The 14465-nt window shown below is 42.9% G+C and overlaps 1 protein-coding gene across 2 annotated transcripts in view; it reads left to right on the top strand.

The window, feature by feature from the left end:
* The window catches only part of AGPAT4 (1-acylglycerol-3-phosphate O-acyltransferase 4), a 64357-nt gene that overhangs the window by 31641 nt on the left and 18251 nt on the right, over window positions 1-14465 (top strand). For both annotated transcript variants that reach the window (XM_054162764.1, XM_054162765.1), the window contains 3 exons: window positions 1508-1677; window positions 9389-9550; window positions 11690-11843. In XM_054162764.1, the coding sequence (XP_054018739.1) occupies window positions 1508-1677; window positions 9389-9550; window positions 11690-11843 (486 nt within the window). The remainder of the gene's footprint in view (window positions 1-1507; window positions 1678-9388; window positions 9551-11689; window positions 11844-14465) is intronic.

The raw sequence follows: 14465 nt of genomic DNA, 5'->3' as shown, positions 1-14465 counted from the left end.
CTATTGTTCCTTATCCTATCACTGGGCACCACCAAAATGAGACTATCACCTTGATCCTGACACCCACCACTTTAATATTTATAGACAATAACAAGATCTCCCCTCTTATCCTTCTTTTTTCAAGACTAAACAGCCCCAGTTCTGTCTTTCTTCATAGGAAAGATGTTCACATCCCTAAATCATCCTTGCAGCTCTCAATTGCACTTTGTCCAGTAGATCCCTGTCTCTCTTGAACTGGGGACCCCAAAACTGGACACAGTATTCCAGGTGTGGTCTCACCAGGGCAGAGTGGAGGGGAGGAGAACCTCCCAGTGGCAGATACAAACACCACCCCCAGGCAGGAAGGATAATTTTGGTAATGACAACTGAAAATGTATGTGTCTTCTTTCTGTCTGTTTTCTGATTTTGGTCACTAGTAGAGGCAAGTAAGGGACCTAAATTGGAAGGATTTCAGAGGTGTTGCAAGGAGTGGCTTGGTTTTGTTCTTCCCTGAGGTGAATAAGGTTTTATGGTGCTTTTGGGCTTTCCTGAAGACCACAGAGCATCTCAGATGTCTCCTCCTTCCAGTGGAGACATTCATATGGCACAGATATGCTTTGAGAAGGAGATATGTTTCACTCATCAAAGAATAACCTCTCATATTTGGCCTTTGCTTTGATGCAGAAACTTTGTGAGAACTTTGAAAGGAAACATGTCCCTTAACTCCTTTTCTGTATTGACAGGCAGCTCTTTTTTATTCCTGTGGTTCCCCTAGCTCAGGCCATGAGTTCCTTGAGGAGAGCCACTGCATTTAGATTTTCCATGCTTCATCAGGTCATCCTCTAAGGGATATGCAGATAGCTACAGTAGTAATAACTATTCTTGGCTCTACACACTGTGGCAGTCACCTACCCTGTCTTTTGTCTGGTGATGGTTGCTCTTCACCCAGTCTGAGCTATTGGCTTTGCTCTGAATGATTAATACACCCCTGTCAAATGCAGAATGCATCAGATGAAGTAGGACATGACTTACTTTTGACAAGTTAACAAATGAATAAGATGTACATGTACCCAGTTCATGGTGTCTTGTACAAAGGACTTTCTGGCCTATAATTGTACAGTTTTTAGAGGAGCATTAGGACCCGTATGTAGCAGGAATAGGTCTGTTTGTTTCTCTTCCAAGCTTGCTCTGTTTTTTATGTAATTTTATTGTATTACTGTAAAGCATAAGTGTTAAATTTACATGTATTTTTATAAAATAATTTGTAGCATTGAATTTGCAGTTTTTAAATAAATTAAACTCATTCTTCTCAATATTGGGGAAAAGTGCTGCTCACTCTTTCCCTTTTCTCCTCTGTACCCCCTTGCTGCACCAAGATGTGTGATTGTATGGTTTATGTTCAGCATTTTGTCTTCAGTATTGCAACCCTTTCTTTGCCATGTACTGTTGAGATGACTAATGTTTTTCAACTAATTTGTGGCTTTGCACCTATTGTATGCATTCATATATTTCTTCTTCTTTATTCCAGAGATGGTGATGTTGCTGGAATGGTGGTCAGGCACCGACTGCACCCTCTACACTGACCCGGAGAGTTACCACAAGTATGGGAAGGAAAATGCCATCGTAATCCTTAATCACAACTTTGAAATTGACTTTCTCTGTGGTTGGAACTTTTGTGAAAGATTTGGGGTCTTGGGGGTGAGTTTTGTAGCATACAAAATATATTTTATGTTCTTGGGTGTGGGAAGAAAACCCTAAAACAAATTCTTTGTCTTTTTGAAAGTTAACAGATGTGTGCTCACATTTCATTCAGCTGCTGTCCAGAATTAGAGAGATGACCTAAAGCAATGCAGTGCAAGTATGTGGAATACTGAGACAAGATTGCTTGGGCATTCACAGAAATTTTAAAGACATTGCAATTAGAGTTGATGAATGAGATTTATTTTTAACCTGTGGGGGTCATTACATTGCTCGTGTGCTTCCAAGGTAATTCTTACAGTTCACTGTGCAGTTGAAAGATGAGTTGTTCTGTGATTCTTTCCCAGTCAGTTGTAGAATTTGTTTACTTTCTCCAGCATAGTCTTACAGATTCACAGCTAGAGTTTGAATGAATCTCTGCGTCTAAGAGATGCCATCTCAAGTGAAAGCAGTAACCAGGTTATAGCTAGTAAGAGAGGAGGGAGGAATGAGTTATCCATAATTGAATACAGTATTACATCAGACTGGGAGTAGGAGAACATGTGCATGTGTTTTCAGGATTGATTGTTTCCCCTGTCATCTCCTGGGATGATTGAAAGCCCTCCTTTTAAGCCAGCTTGACTTAATTCTGTGGTGATTATGACATTACCTACCTACAAGGGATAGATGGTGAAAAGTTTTATTCAATATGAAGCATTAGAATTTATGAGCCCAATTATGTTTCTGTAATGATAGAATCATAGAGTCATTTTGGTTGGAAAAGACCTCTGAGATTACTGAGTTCAACCATTGACCCACACCACCATGGCCACCAAACCATGTCCCAGAGAGCCATGTCTACATATTTTTTTTAACACCTCAGTGACTCCACCACCTCCCTGGATAACGTATTCCAATGCCTGGCCACTCTTTCAGTAAAGAAAATTTTCCTAATATCCAATCTAAACCTCCCCTGACACAATTTGAGTGACTAAAGGAAAGTATCTTTCCATCTTGATGTCCCAGAGAGTATAATATGAAAAAATGCTATATTTCAAAAACAGAGCAGACAGAATCATCAGAAGTATGTTTATGCTGATGGCCACCTGGAGAGCAAATAACTTGAAAGGCAGATTGCTGCTGCTAATGGTTTGCAGCTACAATTATTTTGTTTTGAAACTGAAACAAAATTCATTATACATCCTTGGATTGCAGGTTAATTTCATGGTGTTTGTCCAGCATCCAGGCAGGAGACTCTACAACCTCTCTGGTCAGCCTGTTCCAGAATTACAGAATCAACCAGGTTGGAAGAGACCTCCAAGATCATCTAGTCCAACCAATCACCCAACCCTAACTAATCAACTAGACCATGGCATTGAGTGCCTCATCCAGTCTTTAATTAAACACCTCCAGGGACAATGATCCCACCCCCTCCCTGGGCAGCACATTCCAATGGGCAATTACTCTTTTCATGAAGAACTTCTTTTTAGATCAAGCCTAAACTTCCCCCCTGCACAGCTTAAGACTGTGTCCTCTTGTTCTGGTGCTGGTTGCCTGGGAGAAGAGAACACCACCCACTTGGCTATAACCTCCCCTCAGGTACTGTAGATGGCAATAAGGTCTCCCCTGAGCTTCCTTTTCTCCAGGCTAAACAACCCCAGCTCCCTCAGCTGCTCCTCACAGGGATTGTGGTCCAGACCCCCACCAGCTTTGTTGCCCCTCTCTGGACACGTTCAAGCAACTCAACATCTTTCTTGATTTGAGGGGCCCAGAAGTGGGCACAGTACTCAAGGTGTGGCCTAACCAGTGCTGAGTACAGGGACAGAATTACTTCCCTGCTCCTGCTGGCCACACTATTCCTGATACAGGCCAGGATGCCGTTGTCCTTCTTGGCTACCTGAACACACTGCTGCTCATGTTCAGCCTACTATCAAACCAGTACCCCCAGGTCCATTTCTGCCTGGCTGCTCTCCAGCCATTCTGTCCCCGGCCTGTACCACTGCATGGGGTTGTTTTGGCCAATGTGTAGAACCCAGCACTTAGATGTGTTAAATCTCATGTCACTGGACATCTGTCCAGCCTGCCAAGGTCCATCTGCAGAACCCTCCTACCCTTTAACAGATCAACACCTGATACCAAGTTGGCATCATCTGCAAACTTACTGATGGTGAACTCGATCCCCTTGTCTAGATCATCAATAAAGGTGCTGAACAGGATGAACAGGATAGGGCCCAGCACTGATACCTGGGGGACACCACTAGCTGCCAGCTGGATGCAGCACCATTCACCACCACTCTCTGGGCCTGGTCCTCTAGCCAGTTCCTAACCCAAGCACAGAGTGCTGTACAAGCCACAGGCTGACAGCTTTGCCAGGAGTTTCCTATGGGGGATGGTATCAAAGGCCTTGCTGAAGTCCAGGTAGACTACATTCACCACCTTCCCCATATCCACCAGGTGGGTCAGAGATCAGACCAGTGCTCTGTCACCCCCAAAGTAAAGAATTTTTTCCATTTGAAGGTAAGAGGTGACTGTCACATTTACAAAAGCATTTTGGGAAAGGAATAGTTAGTGGCCAAAATCAAGTAGAGGAGCATTTTTCTCCTGAGGTATTTACACAGGAGCTGTGTAAGGGTAAATGTTTGAAACAAAATAGTTTCTAGCTGGAGTTATGGTAGGAGAAATGGTAGCTTCTGAAGGGAGTTCTAATATATTCCTCCTACACACAAGCAGTCTTGCCAGTATAATGCACTTTAGGAATTTCCTTTCTCAAGTTAGCTCTGTGTCACTGACCTTGCTAGCATAGAAGGGGTGCACAAAATAGCATGAGGTGATTTAGTTTCTTTTCCTGTACACCTAAGGAGTCCTACTCTCATGTGTCTAAAAGGCTGCTTTTAAATTTTAAAAATGCACTGGCACAGAAAATGATTAAGAACATACTCCAGGGATGAATTCAAGCATCTCTTCTGCTTTCGTAGTAACACCTGTGCTGTGTGATGCCTTAGCTCACAACATCATTTCTTTATTTCACGGGGCAGAGTGGGGAGGAGGGAAACCAGCAGCAACTTCTCTCCTGCACTCATGCTTTTTTGAAATAAACAAAATATTACTTAAATCCAGCTGGCAGCTGGTCACAAGTGGTGTTCTTCAGGGCTCAGTGTTGGGACCACTTCTGTTTAACATCTGTATTGATGATGAAAACATAGAGTGTGTCATCAGTAAGTTTGCAGATGACACCAATTTAGTTGGGAATGTTGATCTGCATGAGGGTAGGGAGGCTCTACTGAGGGACTTGAATAGATTGGATCCATGGGCCAACATTAACAGGATGAGCTTCAACAAGGCCAAATGCCAGGTCCTGCACTTGTGTCACAACAACCCCAGGCAATGCTACAGGCTTGGAGAAGTGTGGCTGAAAAGCTGCCTGGCAAAAAGGGACCTGTGGGTTCTAATTGAATATGAGCAAGCAGTGTGCTCAGGTGGCCAAGAAGGACAATGGCATCCTGGCTTGTATCAGAAATACTTTGTCCAGCAGGAGTAGGGAGGTTTTTGTCCCATTGTACTCAGCTCTGGTGAGGCCACACCTCAAGTACTGTGTTCAGTTTGGGGCACCTCAATACAGAAGAGATGTTGAAATGCTGGAGCGAGTGCAGAGGAGGGCAGTGAAAGGCCTGGAGAATAAATCTTATAAAGAGCGACTGAAGGAGCTGGGGCTGTTTCGTTTGAAAAAGAGGAGGCTGAGGGGTGACCTCGTTGCTGTCTACAACTACCTGAAAGGACCTTGTGGAGAGGGTGGTGCTGGTCTCTTCTTCCAGGTAGTAAGTGATAGAAAAGAGAGAACAGCCTCAAGCTATGAGTGGGTAGGTTTAGACTGGACATTAGGAAAAAGATGTCATGGAAAGAGTGGTCAGGCGGTGGAATGGGCTGCCCAGGGAGGTGTTTAAAGGTTGGTTGGATATTGTGCTTGGCGATACGGTTTAGGGGTAAACCTTGTAGAATAGGGTTATTGGTTGGACTTGGTGATTCCAAAGGTCTTTTCCAACCTGAATGTTTCTGTGATTCTGAAAATAGCTATGCTAAAATAGTTACTTTAGCTTGCTCTTTGGACTAGGATTCCTGTATTTTAAAGTCTGTGAGGGAGGACTGTCATTTGTGATACTGTGCTCTGGAGGCCATGTGCATTCTATGCAGAGCACACTTAACATTTTTTTGTGGTAAGTCTAAAGATTCTGAACTCTTACTGTGAATAAAAATTGAGAGCATGAGGGTGGTTTTTTTTCAGTTTTTGGTGGCAGCACTGTTGCTATTTGCCTCATTGTGCAGTGGCTTATGCTAGGCTGTGTCTGACAGCTGCCATGGTTGTGACTGAGGTGGGCAGTAGTTCCATAAGGTTTTTGTCCTCTCTGCTCATCTTGAAGCACTTTGTATCTGGTTGGGTTTCTTGGGGGAAGCTTTGACTCAGCTGTCTTCCTCAGCATGTGCAGGGAAGACAGTTGGTCTGTATGCTTTGAATGGAATCTATACTGTACATGGCCTATGTGCTCATTGGAGTTCTTTCAAACTATGTGTTAGAACTATTTATATTTATTTTGGAAATAAGAAAATAACTTGTATTAGGAGTAACTTAGAAAATGAAAATCAGTAATGTGGGAAAAAAACAGAGGGATAAAGGAAAGTGGTGGGAGAAGAGCCTGTTTCTCTATGACCAGTTTGGGGAGCTGGAAGGGGAGGCTGGGCCAGCATGGCTGCTGCCATACAAGAGGAACTAACATCCAACATGGGTTGAAATTGAAATAGCAAGAGCTTACTGAGTCCTATGACTGCTTCTTATGGGAGAACTGGGTTTGTACTCCTGGTCTGGGCCCATCATGGAAATTCTTGAATGACTAAGAGGGAGCACTTTATTACAAAGTGGTAAATCATTTGACAGAGAGAGTTTCTGCATTCTTAGAAACAGAATTGTCTTATGTTGTTTACTTCTCTGCTGTGAGTAACAGTTGCTAGTGAAGATGTGTGATGTGCACTTGCTTTCCAGCCTTGTGAGATTTTAGATAGCTTAATTATTTAAGGTAAGCAGATGAGAGAAATGAGCTAAGATAGAGAATTAGGTCAAGTCTCTTCTCCTAGAAACAAAATGAACAGTGACCTAAAAAAATAATAATTTAAAATAGTAATTCTGTTGAAGGTAATTTCTGCTAGTAAGTAATTCCTACTAGTCAAATGGAATGCCCTGGAACCTATCTGCAGAGCATTTTGATGGGATAGCTTATAGTGATGCCATGGATACAAACTGGACTGTAATTGCTCCATCTATCCTCTGAGAAAATGTCACTTTTTTTAGGAAGTGCCAAAGCAACAATTTGAACAAGCACACATGCACCATTATATTCATTAAATAATGAAGTTAAATGCAAGCCGGTTCACCAATGTGGGCTGGCTTGAAGGGCAGGAAAGGAGCAAGTGGAATCAGATGTTCTGTCCAAAGGGGTGTTGGTCTGAGATATCATAGAGTTAAGTTCTGAAGCAGGATTTGAGATATGAAACTTGCTGAATGCTTGATAAACCATAGACTTCTTGTGGGGAGTCTGGACAAATCACTTTGGTGTCTGTTTTACATGTGAGACAGAAAGAGTACCTGTTTTGTTGGGGTTTTTTTCCCCCTACTCCAGAAGCTAGCTCTGAAGAGAAATTCACCTGTGTTAAGCACTTATAGCATTCCATAAACAAACCTAAACAAATGAAGAACTTTTATTGGCCAACGAGGTACCCATCCACAAGAAGGGCCGGTTGGATGAGCCAGGGAATTACAGGCCTGTCAGCCTGACCTCAGTGCCAGGCAAGATTATGGAACAGGTCATCTTGAGTGCAATCACACAGCACTTAGAGGATGGCCAAGGGATCAGACCCAGCCAGCATGGATTTAGGAAGGGCAGGTCCTGCCTGACCAACCTGATCTCCTTCTATGATCAGGTGACCCGCCTGGTGGATGTGGGGAGGCCTGTGGATGTAGTCTACCTGGACCTCAGCAAGGCCTTTGACACCGTTCCCCATAGCAAACTCCTGGCCAAGCTGTCAGCCCATGGCTTGGATGGGAGCACACTGCGATGGGTTAGGAACTGGCTAGAGGGCCGAGCCCAGAGAGTGGTGGTGAATGGTGCCACATCCAGCTGGCAGCCAGTCACTAGTGGTGTGCCCCAAGGATCAGTGCTGGGCCCCATGCTCTTTAACATCTTTATTGATGATCTGGATGAGGGCATTGAGTCCATCATCAGTAAATTTTCTGATGACACCAAGCTGGGGGCAGGAGTTGATCTGCTGGAGGGTAGAGAGGCTCTGCAGAGGGACCTCGACAGGCTGGGCAGATGGGCAGAGTCCAACGGCATGAGATTTAACACATCCAAGTGCCGGGTTCTGCACATTGGCCACAACAACCCCATGCAGAGCTACAGGCTGGGGTCAGAGTGCCTGGAGAGCAGCCAGGCAGTGCTGGTTGCTGGGGGTGCTGGTTGATGGTAGACTGAACATGAGCCTGCAGTGTGCCCAGGCAGCCAAGAGGGCCAATGGCATCCTGGCCTGCATCAGGAACAGTGTGGCCAGCAGGAGCAGGGAGGTCATTCTGCCCCTGTACACTGCACTGGTTAGGCCGCACCTCGAGTACTGTGTCCAGTTCTGGGCCCCTCAGTTTAGGAAGGATGTTGACTTGCTGGAACGAGTCCAGAGAAGGGCAACAAAGTTGGTGAGGGGTTTGGAACACAAGCCCTATGAGGAGAGGCTGAGGGAGCTGGGGTTGCTTAGACTGAAGAAGAGGACCTTATTATTCTCTACAACTACCTGAAGGGAGGTTGTAGACTGACGGATGTTGGTCTCTTCTCCCAGGCAGCCAGTACCAGAACAAGAGGACACAGTCTCAGGCTGTGCCAGGGGAGGTTTAGGTTGGATGTTAGGAAAAAGTTCTATACAGAGAGAGTGATTGCCCATTGGAATGGGCTGCCGGGGGAGGTGGTGGAGTTGCCATCATTGGAGGTTTTCAGGAGAAGACTTGTTGGGGTGCTTGGTGCCGTGGGTTAGTTGTTTAGGTGGTGTTGGATTGGTTGATGGGTTGGACGCGATGATCTTGAAGGTCTCTTCCAACCTGGTCTGGTCTATTCTATTCTATTCTATTCTATTCTATTCTTGCTGTTTTCTGTAGTGATGTTTAAGGTTTCTTACGTTTGTCAACTATGTGTATGCATCAATACACTATTGAGCAGCAATGGCTCTGTGACTGCTTCCACTTCAGGCTAGGTTCTTGTTTTGTCATGGTGAGATGTCTGAACTTTGGAGAGAAGTATAGCTGCAAGATGTCTTAAAGAAACTTGGCTTGCCTCTGCCCAGGGTCTCTTTGAATTAAGAATTTTGCTTTACATAGTTTGGGTCTTCTGCATGGATTGCTCAGTGTTTGAAGGAATTTGGCTTGTGTTCTGGGTTTCAGAGTTTGGGTAGGATAGACAAACATACACATACTATATAAATTTAACTCTGGAAGTTGCATGTCATGCAGATATCTGAGATTACTTTTGACTCCTCTCTTATGTGATAAAAACTGCTTTATCTTTGGTTTGCTTTTGCACTAGTGTTAAAACAGGAACTGGTCAATATGAATCAATATATTAGTGTCTAATTGTGCATATGTCATACCCACAGAGAGCTCTAAATAGTGTAACTCTGGTTTACTTTCTTTGACTCTGTCTTGCAGAGTTCTAAAGTCCTTGCAAAAAAAGAACTCTCTTACATGCCTATCATTGGCTGGATGTGGTATTTCCTGGAGATAGTCTTCTGTAAGCGTAAGTGGGAGGAGGATCGGAAGACAGTCGCGCAGAAGTTGCTGAATCTTCGGGACTACCCTGAAAACTTTTGGGTAAGTATGGGCTAACAAGTGGAGTGCAGGGCACTGTGGTACTTGGGAAGGATGAAGGGCATAGGCAATACATGATAGTCACCAAGCTGCTCCCAAGAGCTTTGATTTATGAGCCTCCTAGCAGTATCAGGAGAGTTTTCTAAGAATTTAATTCTTTTGAATTTCCCCTATGTTGGTTGGTCTTGTCTGTTTTCCTCCTCTGTAGTACAGAGCCCTACAGACACTATTGCAAAATTAGTGTCTACTGTGATCTATTCAATAAACTTTGTGGTCCTCTAAATAAAGGAGATGGAGAGGAGCAGATGCAGGAATTATGGTGGTGTAACAGATGCATGTGACAGCGTTGAACGCATTAGCTGTATTCTTTGCCTAAGCTCCTCTCTCAGCTTAGATTGGAGAGTTCATACTAGTGTGTTTTTCTCCTTCCGTTTCCCTGTGGCTCAGCCATTCTTCCGAAGGTGTTAGGTCAGATGTGGCCTGGTAAAAGTGGAAACTGGGGCCATCAGCTGTGTTACAAGGAGCTGTGTTACAGTGTGACCTTTCAGTAACAGGAAAGTGTTACTTTTTGCATTATCATTCTTGCCTGACATTGCCTAATCTGGGAATGAAAAGCCGTCATTTTTAATTTTTTTAATTTTATTTTTTTTTATCCTAGTTCTTGTGAGGTGGTGAAGGCAAGAGAGGAATTCAATTAAGGAAATTGGGCTTTAAGCAGCCTCACAAGGGCCTACAGAAACTAGTGCTTACAAAGCTGTTTCCTAATGAAGATGTATATGCTGTATCTCTCATTTTCTGAAACTTTTTCGTATTGTTTCTTCTTTAGTCAGTGATTTAAATGAGTCCTAAGCAATTGTAGCTAAGCTCTGTGCTTGGATATTGATTTAATGACTTTGAGGCAGAAGGCTGTCTAGAAAAGGGATAATTCTTGATTTCTAGTTCCACTCTCTGTCACAGGGATTTGCCTGTGCTCTGTGGCTCATAGAAGTTGATGAATACCTTTCTGTACACTTAGGAAGTTCAACTTTAGTTGCTGAGCCACCATCCTTTATATACCACAATAGAGAGATTACTGAGAAGGAGCTATACTTGTAGTAAGAGAGGTGATGCAGTTATTGATGTACACTTGGGGTTATTGTAGTGTAGAGTTTTAATTTGCCTTTCTATGGTAACATAGAAACATAGTAACATAATGTCAAAAGGCACAGCAGTAGTACCTTGAGCATAGAAAGACAGAGCATGCTAAGTGGGCTAGAAGGATTTTCTTACCAGTTTCTCATCATGTTTCATCTAGCTATTTAACACGGTGCATTTGATACATGATTAAAAGTGCTCTTAAATGATCTGTAACTGAAGTTAGCAACTTGGCTAGTTTTCTTCAGTTTCTTTCCTTGTTGGCTAAATCTGTGCTATGGGTTATGAGGACTTAGCTTGTGTGATTTGGCAGTGCGCTCTGATGTGTTAGCTTGCATTCCTGCTTGGCAGGAAACAGATGAACAAGTAGTAAATCTCCAAAGGTCTGTCTGCTCTCCCCTGCCTGCCAGTGGCAAAAACGTAATTGTTCATGTCTGATCACTTCCATATTCATAAGGGAGCGAGTCTTTTTGTTGTCCTTCATCTACCACCTTGCATCTCTTATCAGTTCAGACAATGGCATCAAAATTTACTGTCTGCAGTTGTCAGTTACACACCATAATGAAAGCAAGCAGGTCTGAGTGAGGGGAAGCAAGATGGGCACTGAAGCATTTCCTAGAAATGTGCTTGGTTTAGACTGACACTTGAACACCTTACCATCAGTGAGAGATTTAAGTGTTTTCTAACATCTTGTTAGAGATAGACTGACTCATTTAGAGAAATAAAATAATTCTGATAGCAAGTAGCAGAGCAGGTGTTAAAGCCTAAAGTCTAAGAGGCTAAAGGCCTAAGAAGTTGAAACCAAAGAATAGTAGGTTGGATAAGCGGGGGCAATGGAGAGAGTTTGCTTTTGGTTTTCTTGTTTGTTTGTTTTCAAATGCTAAATATGTATGAGATTATATCTGTCACTGCCAGCAGTGTTTATTTATATGGTGTTATTGGGAATTAGAGGTGCCTCTGGTCAGGCAGATGTAGAAGACCTGAGCTGCTGTTCTCTCTTGGTTTTAGTTCCTGATTCATTGTGAGGGCACGAGGTTCACAGAGCAGAAACACCAAATCAGCATGCAAGTAGCCGAAGCCAAAGGCCTGCCCAAACTCAAGTATCACCTACTGCCACGAACTAAAGGATTCGCTGTCACCGTGCAGTGCTTGAGAAATGTAGGTAAGGAAAGTCACAAGGAACCATGCTTAAATGGTTATTTCATCTAACTGGTGTCACTTTGCTATGCTATTCTTTACCCTGTAGCATGCATCCTAGCAGAAAAGTCCTGAGATCCTTTCTGACCTTTCTTCAGTAGCCTCCAACATGAAATAGTAGGTTTTACTAACAAAGGCCTGGGGCAATGTGGATATCTCTTTTCTGTTATTGTGAGCCTGTATTGGAGGAACTCGAAGTTGCATGTGTCATACCTATTGCCAAAGGATAATATTTCTTAGTATTTACTAAGCAGTCCTATTCTAAATGAAGCAATAAATCACTAAAGAAACTGAGGCACTGTCTTAAATTTTATTGTGATAAATATCTACTTCAGATAAAATGATTTGCAAATGAACAAATATTCTGCCTTAAATTTCTGTAGCAATGTACTCTCGAGTCTCTATGGAGCTGGGGGAGAAGGGCTGAAGATATGTGTAGCTGAAATTTGCACATAAATTATTTCTGCATTATAGAATGTGTGTTCAAGTTTTTCTTACTTAATGTTGTTCCGAACTCCCCTCTCCCCAGTTATTTCCAGTGACTTGCATTTGCCAGCTTTAAAGTGATAGCAGTAAGAATATGGCCCACATGGTTCCTTGACTAATATAATCCATCAATGTCTTTGCTGTGTGCTTTATGGGCAAAGGAAAGACAGTACTAAGCAGCCATAATACTGCAGTGTCTTTGGGGTTTGGTAGATTTTTGTACTGTTAGCAGGCTGATACGTAAAAAAGACAGGATGATTAGTGGTTTAAAAGAAAATGTTCTAGCTTGACTGAAGTTAGTGTCAAAACTTCTTTTGTCTTTGAAGACATGTTTCCATGTGGCATATCTGGGATAGGTACTGTTATAAAAGCTTTACAGTCAACTCTCTTGCTGTCTGTCATGTTTCTTCTACATACCCTCTTGCAAGTCAGGTAGATGACATTACTGTTGCAGCTTGTCAGGCATTCACAACTTCCCATCACAAAATGTATAACATAGCTTGGATCCTATCTGATAAGTGAGGAAGTAGTGAGTGCAGCATCAATAGCTCCCTTACGGGGCACAGTTTAACCTTTCCTTTTGAGTTAGGGCAACTGTTTTCCTGAGGGCAGGGGAAGGTAGAACTGAAGCAGTGGAGAGCAGAGTCAAGGCTCTGTGACCTCCAATGACATGAGCCGGAAATAAGGGACAGGTAGGTTATTTGAGTGTGGATTTTGTTCTTGTCACTACTCTGTGAAGCAAGCAAAACTTGGTGTGATTATGGAAAAGCAGCTGATTTGTAAAAAAATGTTTCTAAAGGAAACAATTTTAGAGAACCCAGGTGAGGTTTATAAAATTTTGGGGCAGTTATATGATACGCTACAGTAACATTTTTAGGATCCTAAATATTTGAATTACCTTCAGAAAAAGAAGACTGAGATTGAGAGTAGATTACTTACATATTTAGGGAAGTGTATGTCACTACTTCAGTCCAGAAGTTGCGATCAAACAGAGTAGGGCTAATAAGAAGGTAATATTTCCTTGTGGAGGGTACAAGGATAAGCACAGAGTCATAACTTCTCAGAGGTATTTTTTATTGAAACTGTATAACTTAAGAACCCAGCCAACAGATCTTCTGAGAGAAACAGCTGATGACTGCAGATTGGTTTCAAATTCTTCTGAGTATGCTGCTTTACCTGCCTTGTCACTTTTTGTAATGAGAGTGAGATAAGAGTTACTGCTGGGGTTACTATATGCTTCTATAGAGACAAAGAGTATGTGTGAAAAGCATTTGAAAGGCTCTTAAAAGCAGTAAGAAGTACCTTCTTGTTAGAACATGGTGGAAGCCTATTTTGACAGTCCATAATCTCAAAATGTAAATTCCACCTAAAAAGTACTTCTTTCTTGCATGGATACTGATGGAATTTAACGACTCTGTTAACCTGCACTGACATTTGATACCCACACATTGTTATAGGTATCAATGTTGCAGAGGCTATATGCCGTAGTAGTTTGCACCTTGTTTTTCTTTAGAATATTTACATTGGTGAGTAGTACTGCTTGACTTGTTCACTGTAAATCCTGAGTTTCATTGTTACTTTCTGTCTTATGAAATGTGGTTCAGCAGGACTGTAGCCCTCTATTACAGCCTCAAATTACTTGTTCCAAACAGCGCCAGCATGACTGCTGAATTGTTGCTCTGTCTGCAGAAGAAGCAATGGCAACATGCAGGTGTTCCTGACTTCATTTCAGTGACATCTCTAACGATCTGCAAGAATGACTTCCAGGCTGACTTTCTTTAGTGGCCAAGTGTGCAGAGGGGCACATCTCTGAAAGTGACAGACTGGTGTTGACCTACCTGATCTCTCTTTGGGGCCCAGCCACCTAGGCTAATGCATTCTGCTTTTCCATAAAGGGGTGATGGGCTTGGCTGGAGTACCTTGCTAAGGGAGATAGCTGCAGCATAACATAGCAGTGAAGGCAAGCCAGTGAAAGGAGATGTTTGGATCCAGTTCCAAGCTGGGTGTGCCACAGGTCAGCATTTCCTGTTTGTTGTTATTTTTTTTCTGGCAAGGATGTGATTCAATCTGTCTGAGGGTCTGGCACTATAGGATGGACAAA

The sequence above is a fragment of the Dryobates pubescens genome, chromosome 6, assembly GCF_014839835.1.
Source record: "Dryobates pubescens isolate bDryPub1 chromosome 6, bDryPub1.pri, whole genome shotgun sequence".
In the NCBI taxonomy this organism is placed as follows: Eukaryota; Metazoa; Chordata; class Aves; order Piciformes; family Picidae; genus Dryobates; species Dryobates pubescens.
Note: the sequence above shows the minus strand (reverse complement) of the source record. Positions and strands in the feature narration are given on the sequence as shown.